The sequence below is a fragment of the Garra rufa genome, chromosome 11 (assembly GCF_049309525.1).
Source record: "Garra rufa chromosome 11, GarRuf1.0, whole genome shotgun sequence".
In the NCBI taxonomy this organism is placed as follows: domain Eukaryota; kingdom Metazoa; phylum Chordata; class Actinopteri; order Cypriniformes; family Cyprinidae; genus Garra; species Garra rufa.
In genome coordinates this window covers 46,066,357-46,086,775 of record NC_133371.1, presented here as the reverse complement: position 1 = coordinate 46,086,775, position 20,419 = coordinate 46,066,357, and the positions used below count along the sequence as shown (strand labels likewise).

General features: G+C 31.3%; 1 protein-coding gene across 1 annotated transcript in view; it reads right to left on the bottom strand.

The window, feature by feature from the left end:
- Window positions 1-20,419, bottom strand: part of LOC141345505 (xaa-Pro dipeptidase-like) — a 217,837-nt gene that overhangs the window by 185,215 nt on the left and 12,203 nt on the right. The window contains exon 2 of the mRNA XM_073850366.1: window positions 7,809-7,855. Within this exon, the coding sequence (XP_073706467.1) occupies window positions 7,809-7,855 (47 nt within the window). The remainder of the gene's footprint in view (window positions 1-7,808; window positions 7,856-20,419) is intronic.

Genomic DNA, 20,419 nt, shown 5'->3' with positions numbered 1-20,419 from the left:
AATCATTTTCCAGTAAATCTTAACTCTTTGGTTAAAAATTGAGATCCCTACAGAACATTCAGGTCTAAAAACATCCGTAATTGTGGGCTTTAATTAAAAGAAACTAGAAGTATCTACAGATTAAAACACGTTAGAAAAACAGAGTAAAGGAAATAAATGATGGAAGGAGAGCTTTGGATATTGCTGTGGACAACAGAGCGCCTTAGAGTCAAAAAGATTGAGATTCACTGCTTAAAAAAGAAGGCAATCAATGGACTTTCCTGCTGTTATCCTCTCATGTTTCTCATGTTTTCAGTAAACTCATGTTCTCCAAATGTCCTCTAGATGATGAAAGCACCTCTAAATCTAACATCAGCAGAGCTGCCAGCCCTCAGTGCATCTAATTACCAAACTATCCCACACACATTCACACAATTCAAAGGAGAATTAAGGAGTTAAAAGTAAATAATGAAGTTTCCAGCATTGTGCAGCGGTGAGAGGATCCTCTATTCGCTCGCTCCTGCAACAAAACTCAATTTAAATCGATTCTGTGTCTCAAATCCTGCACGGTTTTTCCCACGAGACGCAGAAGCCTGTGTGCGGCCGCTAATGCACATTCAATGAGATTGCGAGTTTTTCTGTTGTTATCACAAGATTCACCTCAGAGATACTAAAAAAAGTCCTAAAAATAGTGAAAAAGAAAATCGTTTAATTAGTTATTTTTATTTGTGAACTTGTATTAGTCTGGTCTTTTTACACATGTATTCATTTATATTTTATAATATTGTTTTTACATTTACTTCTACTTGACCAAGAAAAAATAAATAAATAAATAAATATTCCATGAAAATATTTTTTATTTCATTGTTTTACAAATCCTTAAATGAATGAATGAATAAATATTGTTTCTACATTTACTTCTACCTGATCTGTTAAACAAGCCACAAAAAAAACCATGACAATTAAAAATGTATTTATTAAAAAAAATTAATATTTTTTTTTGTAATCCTCAAATTAACAAATGAAAAAATAAATAAATAAATATATATATATATATATATATATATATATATATATATATATATATATATATATAGAAATTAATTTAGTAAAAAATAAAAATGTTTTTTTTTTTGTAATCCTTAAATTAATAAATGAATGAATTAATTAATAAAAAATAAGTGAATAAATAAGTTAGTTTTAGAGGTCAATTGCAAAAAAAAAAAAAATCCTGAAAAAAACTTTAGATAAACATAAAATTGTATTATTGTTTCTATATTTACTTCTACTTGTTCTGTGAAAAAGCCAAGAAACTAGCCCAAAATATCAATCAATCCATATATATATTAATAGTAATAATAAATAAATAAATAAATAAATAAATATATATATATATATATATATATATATATATATATATATATAATATATATATATATATATATATATATATATATATATATATATATAAATTAGTAATCTTTAAATAAATAAATAAATAAATGAATGAATAAATTAGTTAGTTTTAGAGGTCAATTACTTCTACTTGATCCGTCAAAAAGCCAAAAAAATAACTAAACAAATACAAAAAAATTTAAATTTAAAATGTATTTATTAAAAATGTAAATACATTTAAAATAAAATAAAAAATTTCATTAAATAAATGAATAAATAAATACATATTTTAAAAAGCATTAATTACTTTTAGAGGTCAATTCCATCTCAGATAAATGCTGTTCTCTTGAACTTTGGTCAAAGAACCCTGAAGAATATTTCTTTAGGTAGATTAGATTAGATTAAAATTTTAGTTTTTATATAAATATTTAAAAATATTAAACAGCACAACTGTTTTCAACATTGATACTAATCAGAAATGTTTCTTGAGCAGCAAATCGGCATATTAGAATGATTTCTAAAGGATCGTGTGACACTGAAACTGGAATAATGGCTGATTTCTTTAGAAATCTAGTATTAATCTAATATTTTAATTGTTTATTATAATCACTCCTACTCCATCTTTGTCAAAGAGCCAAGAAGTGATGCCATGTTGATAAAAAAACAACTAAAAATGGGATATTTTCATTTCGACAAAGCCATAAATGAGCTTTTGCGGTGGATTGCTGTGTCATTCCCACTGAGGAGACTCAGCTGCTTCATTTAATAAGCAATTACAAATGTAATGAAGCAAAAATGAGTGTTAAAAATGAGCGTCTATGCTGTGATACATTGGGAAAAAAGGTAAGCCTATGCTGTTTTCATCTTGGGACTGTTTATATGTGAGTTTTAGCCGTGTGTGTTCAGCTCTTTCTGACAGCTTGAGTTAAGAAAATTCAGACTAATATTGTAGTTTTCATCACTAACCAACTAAACCACGAGGTACTGTCAACAAATGCCATCATAACCAATAAAAATGAATTGTTTTGTGGACCTTCATATAAATTGTTGCAGTGTTTTGTTTTGCAGAGAACAAAAATAACACACTGCACAATTTCAGAGTTTCACACCATTCAGATATAAAAAAAGATTTCTATTTTAAATAAATGCTGTTCTTTTGAGCTTATATACATCTGTGAATCATGCGACTCAAGACTGAAGTAAAGATGATGCTGAAAATTCAGCTTTGACCACAGAAATAAATTAAAGTTTGACATATATTCACATAGACATTTGTTATTTTAAATCATAATATTATTTCAAATTATTTATGTATTTTTGACAAATTAATACAGCAAATCAGCATATTAGAATGATTTCTGAAGAATCATGGGACACTGAAAACTGGAGTAATGATGCTGAAAATTCAGTTTGATCAAAGAAATAAATTAAAATTGAACATATATTCACATAGAAATTAGTTATTTTAAATCATAATATTATTTACAATTTTTACTGTATTTTTGATCAAATAAATGCAGTAAACCAGTATATTAGAATTATTTCTGAAGGATCATGTGACAAGACTGGAGAAAAGATGATGCTAAAAAATTCAGCTTTGACCACAGAAATAAATTAAAGTTTAACATATATTCACATAGAAATGAGTTATTTTAAATCATAATATTATTTACAATTTTTACTGTATTTTTCATCAAATAAATGCAGTAAACCAGTATATTAGAATTATTTCTGAAGGATCATGTGACAAGACTGGAGAAAAGATGATGCTAAAAAATTCAGATTTGATCACAGAAATAAATTCAAGTTTAACAGATATTCACATAGAAATTAGTTATTTTAAATCCTAATAATATTTCACATTTTTTTACTGTATTTTTGATCAAATTAATGCAGCAAATCAGCATATTAGAATGATTTCTGAAGAATTATGGGACACTGGAGACTGGAGTAATGATGCTGAAAATTCAGCTTTGATCGCAGAAATAAATTAAAGTTTAACATATATTCACATAGAAATTAGTTATTTTAAATCATAATAATATTTCAAATTTTTACTGTATTTTTGATCAAATAAATGCAGCAAATCAGCATATTAGAATGAAGAATCGTGACACTGAAGACTGGAGTAATGATGCTGAAAATTCAGCTTTGATCACAGAAATAAATTAAAGTTTGAGATATATTAAAATAGAAATTAGTTATTTTAAACCTTAATATTTCACATTTTTGACAATATATTTGAATGCAGCAAATCAGCATATTAGAATGATTTCTGAAGAATCATGTGACACTGAAGACTGGAGTAATGATGCTGAAAATTCAGCTTTGATCGCAGAAATAAATTAAAGTTGAACATATATTCACATAGAAATTAGTTATTTTAAATCATAATATTATTCAAAATTTTTACTGTATTTTTGATCAAATAATTGCAGCAAATCAGCACATTAGAATGATTTCTGAAGGATCATGTGACACTGAAGACTGGAGTAATGATGCTGAAAATTCAGCTTTGATCGCAGAAATAAATTAAAGTTGAACATATATTCACATAGAAATGAGTTATTTTAAATCATAATAATATTTCAAATTTTTACTGTATTTTTGATCAAATACATGCAGCAAATCAGCACATTAGAATGAAGAATCGTGACACTGAAGACTGGAGTAATGATGCTGAAAATTCAGCTTTGATCACAGAAATAAATTAAAGTTTGACATATATTAAAATAGAAATTAATTATTTTAAGCCTTAATATTTCACATTTTTGACTATATATTTGAATGCAGCAAATCAGCATATTAGAATGATTTCTGAAGAATCATGGGACACTGAAGACTGGAGTAATGATGCTGAAAATTCAGCTTTGATCGCAGAAATAAATTAAAGTTGAACATATATTCACATAGAAATTAGTTATTTTAAATCATAATAATATTTCAAATTTTTACTGTATTTTTGATCAAATAATTGCAGCAAATCAGTATATTAAAATGATTTCTGTAGGATCATGTGACCCTAAAGACTGAAGTGATGATGCTGAAAATTCAGCTTTGATCACAGAAATAAATACAATCTTACCTTATATTTTCATAGAAAATATTTTTGAGCAAATAAATGTAGTCTTTGTGAGCAGGAGAGACTTTTTTCAGAATCATACCAACCTCAAACTTCTCGAGATACTTGTTTGCAAACTCAAGCCAGTACAAACTTACAAACTTGAGCAAATCCAGTCATGTTTTTGTTTCTGTGAAGATGTTTCACCTCAAATATCCCTGGTCCCTAGTGAGTGTGTGTGAGAAAATGTGACCGCTGCTGTACTGAGTGAGTCTAGTGAGTCGCTGCATGGCATGACCTTGCCTGCGGGTCTGTCCTGTTACGCCACACACACACACACACACACACACACACACACGCACACGCACACACACACACCTGTTTGCCACAGTCTCTCATTATGTCCAGTCATCAGTGAATCACTGGCCCCTAATGGCCTAATGTGACTGTAGGACTGCAGCAGACACATAACACAGCTCAACATTAAAATCCTTCATGATCCCTGCAGGAAACTGACATTCACAGAAAAAAAGAAAGTTTGAAGAAAATTGGATGGAAATTGGCTTCTCTCGACCGCACAGAGGGGGAGAGATGAATGCAGAGGTCACATCCCAGCATGCACTTGGGCGGCTGGAGCTGAGAGGGACGGTATCATTAGAGGAAGTAGATCATGCATCACAATCTCTGAAGGTCTGGACAAAGCCAGTGTTGCGCGGTCTCTGTTTCGAGACCTCCGGACACCGCTGCGGCGCTTCTTTGGAGGACAAAACGAGTGGAGGGAGTCGGCCTTATCTTACACTTCTCCTGCTGCAGATATTGAGAGAAAATCCCTGTAAAAAGCCGCAGCTTATCAGAGCTTTTGTTTGGTGAGGAGAGAAGAGGTCGGCTGGTCTTATCAGACTAAAAACACTAATACCGCTAGAAGATCAACACCTCACACAGATGAAACATACTCTGAATCGATTCTGTTCTGATCAGTTATTTGATCAAAATACTGTAAAAATTGAAATATTATTATGATTTAAAATATATGTTCTCTATGTGAATATCTATTAAAATGTAATTTATTCCTGTGATCAAAGCTGAATTTTCAGCATCATTACTTTAGTCTTTAGCATCACATGATACTTCAGAAATCATTCTAATATGTTGGTTTGCTGCATTTATTTGATCAAAAATACTGTAAAAAAATTTAAATATTATTATGATTTAAAATAGCTGCATTTTATGTAAATATCTATTAAAATGCTATTTATTTCTGTGATTAAAGCCAGATTTTTAGCATCATTACTACAGTTTTCAGTGTCACATGATCCTTCAGAAATCATTCTAATGTGCTGATTTGCTGCATTTATTTGATCAAAAATACTGTAAAATGTGAAATATTATTATGATTTCAATTAGCTATTTTCTATGTGAATATCTGTTAAAATGTCATTTATTTCTTGTGATCAAAGCTGAAATTTCAGCATCATTACTCTAGTCTTTAGCATCACATAACCCTTCAGAAATCATTCTTATATGCTGATTTGCTGCATTTATTTGATCAAAAATACTGTAAAAAATTGAAATATTATTATGATTTAAAATAGCTGCATTTTATATAAATATCTATTAAAATGCTATTTATTTCTGTGATTAAAGCCGGATTTTTAGCATCATTACAGTTTTCAGTGTCACGTGATCCTTCAGAAATCATTCTAATGTGCTGATTTGCTGCATTTATTTGATCAAAAATACTGTAAAATGTGAAATATTATTATGATTTCAATTAGCTATTTTCTATGTGAATATCTGTTGAAATGTCATTTATTTCTTGTGATCAAAGCTGAAATTTCAGCATCATTACTCTAGTCTTTAGCATCACATAACCCTTCAGAAACCATTCTTATATGCTGATTTGCTGCATTTATTTGATCAAAAATACTGTAAAAAATTTGAAATATTATTATGATTTAAAATAGCTCTTTTCTATGTGAATATCTGTTAACATGTAATTTATTTCTCTGATTAAAGCTAAATTTTCAGCATCATTACCCCAGTCTTTAGTGTCACATGATCTGAAAATGCAGCTTTGATCGCAGAAATAAATTACATTTTGACAGATATTCAAATAGAAAACTGTTAGTTTAATTCCTAATAATATTTAAATTTTTTTGATCAAATAAATGCAGCACATAGAAAATAAGAATAATTTCTAAAGGATCATGTGACACTGAAGACCGAAGTAACGATGCTGAAAAATCAGCTTTGATCACAGAAATAAATTACAATTGAAAAAAATATTCACATAGAAAGAACCTATTTTAAATCATAATAATATTTCACATTTTTACAGCATTTATGATCAAATAAATGCAGCAAATCAGCATAATAAAACGATTTCTAAAGAATCATGTGACACTGAAGACTGGAGTAATGGTGCTGAAAATCCAGCTTTGATCACAGGAATAAATTACATTTTAACAGATATTCACATAGAAAGAAGCTATTTTAAATCATAATAATATTTCACATTTTTACAGCATTTATGATCAAATAAATGCAGCAAATCAGCATAATAAAACGATTTCTAAAGAATCATGTGACACTGCAGACTGGAGTAATGGTGCTGAAAATCCAGCTTTGATCACAGAAATAAATTACATTTTAACAGATATTCACATAGAAAGCAGCTATTTTAAATCATAATAATATTTCACATTTTTACAGCATTTATGATCAAATAAATGCAGCAAATCAGCATAATAAAAAGATTTCTAAAGAATCATGTGACACTGAAGACTGGAGTAATGGTGCTGAAAATCCAGCTTTGATCACAGAAATAAATTACATTTTAACAGATATTCACATAGAAAGCAGCTATTTTAAATCATAATAATATTTCATATTTCTACTGTATTTTTGATTGAGAAAATGCAGCCTTGGTGATCAGGAGAGGCTTTCGAATGTTAATATAGTTCCATTCAAGAAACGACATAACAGCAGAAAACACACAAAACAATTACAAAAGACTACAAAGATAAAAAAGTTAAAGAGGCTAAGCACGCACACTCAAATTAATCTCATCACTGTTTGTAAACCACATCATTTAGATGAACCATCCACACAAACACTAGACCAACAAAAAACTAATTGACGTTTCCATCTTGTCAAAACCAGCACTATAACTTGCAAAAGTCTCTGATTCACGGTAGGTTTCATTGTGAAGTATTTACTTCACTCGGTTCTCAGATAAATGGAAACATGAGTTGATTCTGAGAGCGAGTTCATGGGAAAAGACTGTGATTTTCTTCATTAAGCTTCACTTTAGATGAGGGGATTTAATCAGGGCACAGGAATCAATGAAATCAATCCATCGATCAGCACTCACCTCTCCATCTCATACTCTTTCAGGCCCGGCTTCACACGTTTCATCACCTACAAGGAAACACACACAGTAATCAGATAAGAGCGCTTTACAAAATATTCAATTAGTCATCTGCCTCAGTCATCAGCCGAGGGCTTCCCTTTCCCTCTCCAGATAAAGCCTAATAATCTCAATGAACTCTCGCCGGCAGTCGGAGCGCGCAGACACCGACGAGAGCCGTGCAAAACGCTCTGAAAATGACCAGCAATTGCCTTCAAATTACAGAACGACTCATCCATTTGATGAGATAACAGTCATTTGCGGCGCGGCGGAGAGAAATGAGGGAGAGCGCGTGTCGAGGGCGGATTAGAGGGGCTGTTTGATGATTGCAGGTTAGGAAGCTTTTATTTCAATCGAGAATCGTGAGTCACACCGTATTGCAACGCTGAAGGATCCCCGGGAGACTGCGGAGATCAGGTTGTTGCGGATAATGTTAGTATGTTGGGTGACAGAGGTAATATTACACTTGATAGTATATAGTACCATTCAGAAGTTTAGTGTCAGTACACTCTTAAAAATAAAGATGCTTCAGTCTTCAGTGCCACATGATCCTTCAGAAATCATTCCAATATGCGTTTTAGAATAAAGAGTTTAAATTCTTACTTTCATGCTTGTTTTGACTACTTATAACAGAAAGCTGATTGGCTATTGCATGCTGGTCTCATTTGTAGTTTAAATACAGCAAATTATATTTGGAATTGTGAAATAAAGAACTACAACACCACGGAAACAACAAAAAGAGAATTTAAATGAGCATTAGAGGTAGCGTTACATGGACATCGGAAAAATAAGACCTGTGTAAAATTATTTAAGACTTAGAACAGCGAATTTAAGACTTTTTAAGGCCTAAAATTTTGATTTTTACATTTTAGACTTTTTAAGACTTTTTAAGACCCCGCGGAAACCCTGTATTAACAGCATTTGTTCGAAAAAGCAATCGTTTGCAACATTGAAATGTGTTCACTGTTTTCCGAAGCTTTGATCACAGAAATAAATTACATTTTAAAATATACCTACATAGAAAATTGCTATTTTAAATTGTAATAATATTTCAGATTTTGACTGCATTTTTAATCAAATAATGGCAGCCTTTGTGAGCAGATGAGACTTCTTTCAGAACTTTTTAGAATGAAAAGTTAAAATTTATACTTTAATGTTTGTTTTGACTACTTATTAACAGCATTTGTTCGAAAAAGCAATCGTTTGCAACATTAAAATGTGTTTACTGTTTTCTGAAGGATCATGTGGCACTGAGGACTGGAGTAATGATGCTGAAAACTCAGCTTTGATCACAGAAATAAATTACATTTTAAAATATACTCACATAGAAAATTGCTATTTTAAATTATTATATTTCAGATTTTGACTGCATTTTTTATCAAATAAAGGCAGCCTTTGTGAGCAGATACATTAAAATGTGTTTACTGTTTTCTGAAGGGTCATGTGGCACTGAGGACTGGAGTAATGATGCTGAAAATTCAGCTTTGATCACAGAAATAAATTACATTTTAAGATATACCTACATAGAAAATTGCTATTTTAAATTCTAATAATATTTCAGATTTTGACTGCATTTTTTGTCAAATAAAGGCAGCCTTGGTGAGCAGATGAGACTTCTTTCAGAACTTTTTAGAATAAAAAGTTAAAATTTTTACTTTCATGCTTGTTTTGACTACTTATAACAGAAAGCTGATTGGCTATTGCATGCTGGTCTCATTTGTAGTTTAAATACAGCAAATTATATTTGGAATTGTGAAATAAAGAACTACAACACCACGGAAACAACAAAAAGAGAATTTAAATGAGCATTAGAGGTAGCGTTACATGGACATCGGAAAAATAAGACCTGTGTAAAATTATTTAAGACTTAGAACAGCGAATTTAAGACTTTTTAAGGCCTAAAATTTTGATTTTTAAATTTTAGACTTTTTAAGACTTTTTAAGACCCCGCGGAAACCCTGTATTAACAGCATTTGTTCGAAAAAGCAATCGTTTGCAACATTGAAATGTGTTCACTGTTTTCCGAAGCTTTGATCACAGAAATAAATTACATTTTAAAATATACTCACATAGAAAATTGCTATTTTAAATTATAATATTTCAGATTTTGACTGGATTTTTTTATCAAATAAAGGCAGCCTTTGTGAGCAGATGAGACTTCTTTCAAAACTTTTTAGAATGAAAAGTTAAAATTTTTACTTTAATGTTTGTTTTGACTACTTATTAACAGCAATTGTTCGAAAAAGCAATCGTTTGCAACATTAAAATGTGTTCACTGTTTTCTGTAGGAACATGTGGCACTGAGGACTGGAGTAATGATGCTGAAAATTCAGCTTTGATCACAGAAATAAATTACATTTTAAGATATACTCACATAGAAAATTGCTATTTTAAATTATAATAATATTTCAGATTTTGACTGCATTTTTAATCAAATAATGGCAGCCTTTGTGAGCAGATGAGACTTATTTCATAACTTTTTAGAATAAAAAGTTAAAATGTTTACTTTAATGTTTGTTTTGACTACTTATTAACAGCAATTGTTTGACAAATAAATCGTTTGCAACATTAAAATGTCAACAAAAACTGTTGTGTTTGATCATTTATTTGATGTTTCTTTGCTGAATAAAAGCATTAATTCCTTAAAAAATCTCTGTAATTATTCCATGTTTTGTGTCTTTAGAAAAAAAAAACTTCAAAATATTAAAAAAGTGACTTTTTTCAGAATTCTTTGCACAGAAAGTTCAAAGGCAGCATTTATTTGAACTAGAAATAATTGTTGTCACTTTTTGGATCAATTTAATGCATTCTATATTCTGAGCATTTTTTGTCTAAATGGTTCTACAAAGAAACTTTAACATTTGAAGAACCTTTCTGTTTCACAAATGTTCCTTGTGGAGAAAGAAGGTTCTTCAGATTATAAAAAGGTAAGAAAGAGATGGTTCTTTAAAGAACCTTTAACTGAATGGTTCTTTGTGGAACCAAAAATGGTTCTTCTATGGCATCACTGTGAAGAACCTTTTATAGCACCTTTGTTTTTAAGATTTTTTTTTTTTTTTTTTTTTTTTGAGAAAAGGATGCATTACATTGATCTAAAAAGTGACAAAAATGATTTCAAGTTCAAATAAAATTTTGAACTTTCTATGCAAAGAATTCTGAAAAAAGAGTCATGGTTTTTAAAAATATATTTTGCAGTGTTTTCTTCTGCAAAAGACATAAAAACATGGCATAATTTTTTTAACAAAGGATAGAATGCTTTTATTCAGCAAAGAACCATCAAATCAATGATCAAAAACAACAGTAAAGACTTTTTTAATGTTGCAAACAATTTCTTTTTCAAACAAATGCTGTTGATAAGTAGTCAAAACAAGCATGAAAGTAGGAATTTTATTCATTAAAGATGAATAATAATAAATGTTTCTTGAACAGTACATTAGAATGGTTTCTGAAGGATCATGTGGCACTGAGGGCTGGAGTAATGCTGAAAATTCAGCTGCAAATCACAGAAATAAATTACATTTTAAGATATACTCATATAGAAAATGGCTATTTTAATATGTAATAATATTACAGATTTTTACAGCATTTTTTGATCAAACAAAGGCATCCTTAGCGAGCAGATGAGACTTCTTTTAAAAACATTTTATAAGAAGAAGAAATGTTTCTTGGTCAGCATATTGGAATAATTTCTGAAGGATCATGTGACACTGAAGACTGGATCAATGATGGAAAAAATCTAGTTTTAATCACAGAAATAAATTACATTTTAAGACATATTCATATTGAAAATGGCTATTTTAATATGTAATAACATTTTAGATTTTTACTGCATTTTTGATCAAATAAAAGCATCCTTGGTGAGCAGAAGAGGCTTCTTTAAAAAACATTAAAAAAAAATCCAAAAATCATTTTTTTTTTCACATTTTGTTTTGCTGGAACATTACGATAAATTGCTTTAAATTAGTTTTTCCCCACATCAATTTACACTCCATACACCATAATAATGACAAAGCAAAAACCAGATTTGCAAATTTTACAAATTTATAAAAATAAAAAAAAAACACTGAAATAAGTAGATTGCATAAGTATTCATACCCTTAACTCAGTCCATAGTTGAAGCACCTTTACAGCCTCAAGTCTTTTTGGGTCTGATGTGACCATCTTTGCACATCTGCATTTGGCAATTATCTGCCATTCTTTGCCTCACTTTTCACCTCTCCATCTCTGTCAGCTTGGATGGGGGCTGGCAGACATTTTCTAGAGTCCTAGTTGTTCCAGTCATCTTCCATTATGGAGAATGCTTCTGTTAACCTTCAATGCAGCAGATTTGTTTCTGAACTCTTCCCTAGATCATCGCCTTAACGCAAGTCTGTCACTGAGCTCTACAGGCAGTTATCTTGACCTCAGGACTTGGTTTTTGCTCTGAGATGCATTTTCAGCTGTTAGACCTTTTCTGAGAGGTGTGTGCCTTTCTAAATCAGACTCATTCAAATGAATTTGCCACAGTTTAACTCCACTCCAAGTGTAGGAACATCTAGAAGCAATATGAATGCTCCTGAGCTAAATTTCCAGTGTCCCAGAAAAGGGTATGAATACTTATGCAACGGGATCTTTTCAGTTTTTTATTTTTAATAAATTTGCACAAATGTTAAAAACCTATTTTTTGCTTTGCCATTATGGAGTAGGGAGTGTAGATTGATGTGGGAAAAAGAGTAATTTAAAGTAGTTTAACATAAGGCAGCAACATAACAAAATGCGGAAAAAAAATGAAGGGGTGTGAATAATTTCGCAAGGCACTTTAAAACCCCAAACTATGAACTTTGTATTCATCAAAGAAACCTTAAAAATATACCATGGTTTCCACTAAAAAAGAATGAAGAAACAAAATGATAATAATAATATATATTTAGTAATAAAAAAAAAAAAAAAAACGTTTTTTGATCAGCATATTAGAATAATTTCTGAAGGATCATGTGACTGAAGAATGAAGTAATGATGCTGAAAATTCAGCTGGACATCACAGAAATAAATTACATTTTGTAAATTTATTCACACAGTACACAGCTATTTTAAAACGCAAAAACATTTCAGATTTTTACTGCATTTTTGATCAAATAAAGGCAGCCTGGGTGAGCAGATGAAACTTCTTACAAAAACATTATTGATTGCAAATTTTCTACTAATCAAAGAAGGCTTAAAGAAATATTATGGTTTCCACTAAAAAGAAAGAAGCCACAAAACCGCTTTATAATATTTATAAGAAAATGAATGGAAGAAATATTTCTTGATCAGCATATTGGAAAGATATCTGAAGTATCCCATGACTATGAATACTGAAGTACTGATGCTGAAAATTCAGCTGCGCATCCCAGAAATAAATTATACTTTAAAATATATTCACAAAGTCAACAGCTGTTTTAAATGACAATAATATTTCAGATTTTTACTGCATTTTTGAGCAGAAGTAACCCTAAACTTTTGAACAATGTCATTATCTCCGATTTGTTAGCAGCTTGTTTCATTTGCAATTCGAAATTGTACTAATATTTCTTAATATTATCATTTTACTCTCTCAATCTGAGAACAAGTGCGAGTGATAGAGCAAAAGATGAGCACTTGACTTGTCTTGTGCTGCATCAGACGGTCACCATCTCCTGAGAAACATCACCTGGCGCAGGTAAGCGGGACGTGGCACGGTATCGCAGCGCTGGGAGTTTGGGAGGATCGGCAACAAGCGGTGATGAGCGGCTCAGGTGTCGAGCGCTGGATTTTAATGACGTCCCGCGAGAGGAAATAGAGACAGACGAAGCAGATAGACACGGTCACGGTAACTTCTCACTTGTCCCTCTATGTTCTTCCTGTGCTGCATATAATTTGACTCATTAACGATATAAAAGGGTCCAGAGTGTTCTGAGACGTCTTCTGTCACATGCAAAAGAAACAGGAGGGTTTAAGGCATGCAAAAATCCCAAGAAAGCAGGACAAGCGGTCAGAGTCTCTACAAGTGAAAGAAACCCAATGGAATACAGAGCTGCAATAAATACAACTAAACTGTTCTAGGCTACAAAACAATCTATTAAAACTAAATTAATGCTGTCAGCACTATTCAGGCGGGATTTGTTTTCTAAATGACTCTAAATGAGTCAGTTACAGAATGCAATGTAATGCATTCTTGAAGCCAAGATAGAAAAAATGCTGCTAGCAGCTCCAATACTGTGAGTTTGATTATGAGGCATAAACCAATAAAACATATAACTTGAATGCAATGCAAATCGCTTTGGATAAATGCATCTGCTATTTGCAACAAAACTGACGCTGCTTTCAGCATTGAGTTTCTTTGGCAGAAAAGAGCATAACAATCACTTTGATTTCTGTGTTGAATCTGAAAATGGCATAATTCACTGCAAAAAAATGCTTTTCTTACTTAGTTTTATTGGCTTGTTTCTCGGCAAAATATCTAAAAATTCTTAAATCAAGACGACGAGTAAAACTATTGTCTTGTTTTCAGAAAAAAAAAAAACAAGTGAAAATTAAGCGAGTTTTGCTTAGTAAGAGGAAAATAATCTGCCAATGGGGTAAGCAAAAACAAAATCTTATTTCAAACAGAAAAGATTATTTTTCTTACCCCATTGGCAGATTATTTAGCTAGTTTCAAGCAAAAACGCACTTAATTTTGACTTGTTTTTTTTCTGAAAACAATGCATTTTTTTTAGATATTTTGGCTGAAAACAAGACAAAAAAATCTAAGTTAGAAAGCATTTTTTGCAGTGAAAGTACAAGAACGGTATCCTCTATAAATTTTGCACTGCAAAAAATGCTTTTCCTACTTAGGATTTTTGTCTTGTTTCCAGCCATAATTTCTAAAAATTCTTAAATCAAGGAGGATTTTCTAGACAAGTAAAAATTATTTTCTTGTTTTCAGAAAAAAAACAAGTCAAAATAAAGTGAGTTTTTGCTTGAAACTAGCTAAATAATCTGCCAATGGGGTAAGAAAAATAATATTTTCTGTTTGAAATAAGATTTTTTTTTTGCTTACCCCATTGGCAGATTATTTTCCTCGTACTAAGCAAAATTTAGTCAAAATGAAGTGCGTTTCTAAGTAAAATCTAAGTAGGAAAAGCATTTTTTGCAGAGTGGAACTGAATTAGCAGAAGAACCATACATAATTTGCTGTATATGCAAGAAAAACTCCTACTTAAGTAGTTCCATAAAAATAGGGCTTATGATGCTGTTTAGGATAAAAATAAATAAATGCATGACTGATTGAGACAAAAAAATATATATAAAGTAGAACTATTTCATGCATCTCTAATGTGATGCACAATTTCTCTTCGTGTTTTTACATTTACGCATTAGGCATTATGCATCCACAGCTGAGGTCGAAAGTTTACATCTTCCTTTCAGAATTCGCTAAATGTTAATTATTTTACAAAAATAAGAGGGATCATATAAAATGCATGCTATTGTTTGTTAAGTACTGACCTGAATACGATATTTCACATTAAAGATGTTTACATATAGTCCACAAGAGAAAATAACAGCTAAATTTATGAAGTTTACATCCCCTTGGTTTTTAACACTGTGTTGTTACCTGAATGATCCACAGCTGTGTTTCTTGTTTAGTGATAGTTGTTCATGAGTCCCATGTTTGTCCTGAACAGTTAAAACTATCTGCTGTTCTTCAGAAAAATCCTTCAGGTCCCACAAATTCTTTGCTTTTCCAGCATTTTTGTGTATTTGAACCCTTTCCAACAATGACTGTATGATTTTGAGATCCATCTTTTCACACTGAGGACAACTGAGGGACTCATATGCAACTATTACAGAAGGTTCAAACACTCACTGATGCTCCAGAAGGAAAAAAAAAAATTAACATTTTGAAAGGGGGATGTAAACTTTTGGCCTCAACTGTATCTAGAATGACTTACAGTGCATTAAATCTGCGAACTGAACTGTTGACTCTGGCATGGCTAGTGAATATAAATGCTCAAAACCACATTTACATTTACATATAGTCCATTATTCATATCTGGACGTCCAAAGGTCAAATAACCGTCGTCCGTTCCTGTCAGACTCAATAAAACAGTGAAATCATCCGGACTGGAGCTGAAGTCTTAATCGCTGCTCGACCGAAACTGACCTTCGTCTCAGTTCTTCTCACCACAAAGACCAAATCAGCATTTACAGTCATTTACATTTCAAACCAGCAAAAGCTGCTGCTGTAAGCATCACTGACAGACCACTGAACATTCAGATGAATCTCACGAAATCTGTCTAGAACAAAACCAAGTCACAATTTCTCACCAACAAATGTGACCCCGGACCACAAAACCATCATAAGTCATAAGAAAATAAATAAATAAATAAATAAGCTTTCCATTTACGTATAGTTTGTTAGGATCGGACAATATTCGGCCGAGATTCAACTATTTGAAAATCTGAGGGTACAAAAAAATAAAAAATAAAAAGAGAAAATCGCCTTTAAAGTTCTTAGCAATGCATATTACTAATCAAAAATTAAGTTTTGATACATTTAAAGTAGGACATTTACAAAATATCTTCATGGAACATGATCTTTATATAAAGATATCGACATTATATAACATTTTGCATAAAGAAACTGAAGCATTTTTAAGGCCATTCAGGGTTAAAATGTTTTTTTTAAAAATCCTCAAATGTACTTATAAAAAAAACAAGCATCTTGAAAAAAATAATTGTGCTGACTTGAAAAAAAGTCCTTATATTATATATATTATTATAATTTGATGACGTTGAGTGCAAAAATACATATTTTTTATAAAAAAAAATTCTTCACAAAATATATATTTTTCAATTTATTATATAATTTATATACAGTATATTAGAGATGCACTGATACTAAATTTGTCAGCCAATACTGACTATTTAGAATTATATATATATATGGGTCAAAGACGAAAAGGGTTTTAAGCATAAATACAATAAGTGTAATACTTCTAAATTGTTATTGTTTTTCCAAAAAATATTAAAAAGTTTTCTGTTTAATTTAATTGCATTTTTGCTTTGTTTGTTTTTTTTCTGAGCAAAAAATAAATATCACACATTTTTCCCAAATTTACAGAAGACACGCACTAAAATGGCATTCAGTGTAACAACCTTCTCAGGGATATTTTTTTTTTTTTTTTTTTTTTTTTACTTTTTTTTTTTTTTTTTTATTTAAACAATACAAAAATAAAAACAAACAACAGCAAAAATAGATATTGTACATAGTTGCACTGGATTTATGCTACACAGCATACATGGTTATTATCCTATATTTACCTCTCTTTGCATAGAGTTATGCCACAAAAAAAGAAGAATAAAAAAGAAAATATCTTATACTTACATACATAACATACATAACATAGAAACAAAGCCAAACAAGTGAGGTTATAACTTAAAATACAATTACAGTTTACTTAGATGAGTATGTCTTTGTATTCCTTGTAAATCAGCCACTTTTCCCAGTCCCTTTGGAAATCACCTTTTTTCATCTTTAATGTATATGTAAGTTCTTCCATCACCCGGATTTCTTCGATAATTTCAAACCATTGTTTACAATTCAATGTGGTGTCATTAAGCCAATTTCTTGTTATAGTCTTTTTACAAGCCACAAGAAGAATCTTACATAAATATTGATCGCTTTTGGATACTATACCTTTAATATTTCCCATAAGTAGGAATAGAGGGGATCTGGGTATACTATATCCAAGTACTTCAGACATAACTACCTGCACATTATCCCAAAAGGATTGGATTTTCTTACAGCTCCAAAAAATGTGTGTGTGGTCTGCTGTTAAATTTCCACATTGTCTCCAGCACTCCTTTTGCTTGGAGACTTGTTTGCTTTTGATCTTAGGTGTTATAAAGAAACGAATAAGACATTTCCAGGAAAACTCCCTCCATATTTGTGAGCTAGTGGTAGTTTGGTGTAATATCCACATATCGTACCAATCTGTTTCAGGTATTACAATCTTTAATTCTTTATCCCATTTCGATTTTATATATAATGTGGAAGAGGGGCTGCAACTCATTAACACATCATATATGGAAGAAATTAATCTAGGTAATGTGTGATTGTAGGCATCCATCATCATTTTGGTAAGAGGATGGATATTATTTACTCTAATTTTCCTTTTTTTATTGTAGTAATCCCTTAACTGGAAATATCTAAATAAGTCCTGATTTCTGAGTCCAAAATTATCTTTTAAGTCCTGGAAACTTTTAATTTCACCCTCAGTAACTACACTGCACAATGCCGTTAATCCTCTCTCCTTCCATTGTTGAAATATTGGATCTTCCCTTCCTGACTTAAATTCTTCATCATGTATAATCCACCTAAGTATTCCAATTTCTTTCTCCAATTTGAAATGTTTAACAATTGAATGCCAGACTTTTAATGTAAATGTCACTATTGGGCCCAGTTTATCTTTAATATGTTCATGAATTTCACTCTCCCCTATAAAAGATTGAACTTGAAGATCTTGTATATTTGTTTCTACGTCTTTCCATTTGGCTAAGTAGCTAGAAGTACACCAATAAAAAATGGGACGTATTTGTGCTGCATAGAAATAGTTTTTAAGATTTGGGAGAGCCATACCACCTTTTTCTTTAGGTAATTGGAGTGTTGAATAACGAACTCGAGGTCTTTTACCCTCCCATATATACCTAGATATTAATTTGTCCCATTCACAGAATTGCTTTGGTGGGATTTCCATTGGGAGTGATTGAAACAAATAGAGCAGACGTGGTAAAATATTCATTTTTACTCCTCTTATCCTATCACTAAAGCTCATGGGGTATGTGGACCACCTCTCTATATCGCTCTTTATGTTACTAATAATTGGATTGTAATTGGCAGAATACAATTTTGTTAGATCTTTAGTCAAATTTACACCTAGATATTTTAGGCAATTTGCATCCCAATTAATGTCATAGTTTTGTTTGAGCTCCATGTTTGGTTTACAATTAAACATAAGAATTTGGGTTTTTGTTACATTTAATTTGTATCCAGCGTATTCATTAAATTCCCCTAATACTTGCATAAGGTTTGTGAAATGTTTCTTAGGTTCAGCTAAATAAATCATAACATCATCCGCAAAAAGACTAATTTTATGTTCTATTCCATTGATTTCCACCCCTGGTATCAACAAATGCTGTCTAATTAATTGAGCCAGTGGTTCTATATAAATGGCGAATAGCGAAGGACTAAGACAGCAACCCTGCCTAGTTCCTCTTTCCAGGCAGAATCTTTCTGATAAAGACCCATTTACTCTCACTCTTGCTGTCGGGTTTTGATATATTGACTTTATGCACTGTATAGATTTGCTGTTAAAACCCAATTTTTCTAGCGATAAATACAGAAAATCCCAGTCGACCCTGTCAAAGGCCTTCTCAGCATCAAGACTGATTAGAGCAACCGGTAATTTATTTCGATAAACCCTATCTATTATATGAAGAGTTCTTCTAATATTTTCATACGTTTGCCGGCCTTTAACAAAACCTGTTTGGTCCTCATCTATCAAATCAGGTAGAAACATTTGTATTCTGGATGCTAATATAGAACTATATATTTTATAATCTGTATTGAGGAGTGATATAGGTCTATAATTTTGACAGTGGTCCTGGTCTTTTCCCCCCTTTGGGATTACAGAAATTATAGCCTCTTTCCATGACGGAGGAATTTTACCTTCTTTTATGACCCAATTAAAAGTGTCCCTTAACAATGGCATCAGTTCTTTACTAAAAATTCTATACCACTCTGAAGGGAATCCATCACTCCCTGGAGCTTTGCCTGACTTTAGTCGGCCCATGGCACTTTGTAATTCCTCAGTAGTTATTTCAGCAGTTAAGATTTTATTTTGTAAATCACCAATAGAGGGTAAATCTAATGTATTTAGAAACTCTTGTACTTTTGTTCTATCCACAGTGGAGGTCTGTTTGTATAATTCTTCATAGTAATTCTTAAAAATATTTTCAATATCTTTTGGATCATTTTTTATTTGATTTGTTTTGGGATCGTATAGTTTCGAGATTAAGTTATTAGTTTGTTGTTTACGCATTCGTCTTGCCAATAGTTTAATTGCTCTTGGTCCTGCTTCATAATAATTTTGTTTTAAAAATCTTGCCTTTTTCTCTACTTCTAACTGTAATAAGCTGTTAATTTCCTTTCTCAATTTTCCAATTTGAGCCATCACCTCTTTATTAGCATTGCATTTATGTTTACACTCCAATTGTTTCAATTCTGAAGTAAGTTTTTCATAATGAGCTACCCTTTCTTTTTTAAAAGTACTTGTAATGGCTATTAATTTTCCTCGAATCACTGCCTTAAGTGCATCCCATAGTATGGAGGGGTCCACCTCGCCATTGTTATTTTCCTCTACATATCTTTTGATTTCTGTGCGAATTTGTTCAATTATTAATTTGTTATTTAGTATTCCTTGATTTAATCTCCACAGTGTGTTTTTCCCTCCCCCCCCCAGGGAAATCCTCACATAGATCGCACAATGATCTGATACATCAGCTACTCCAATTCTACATTGTTGTATCCTGTGTCT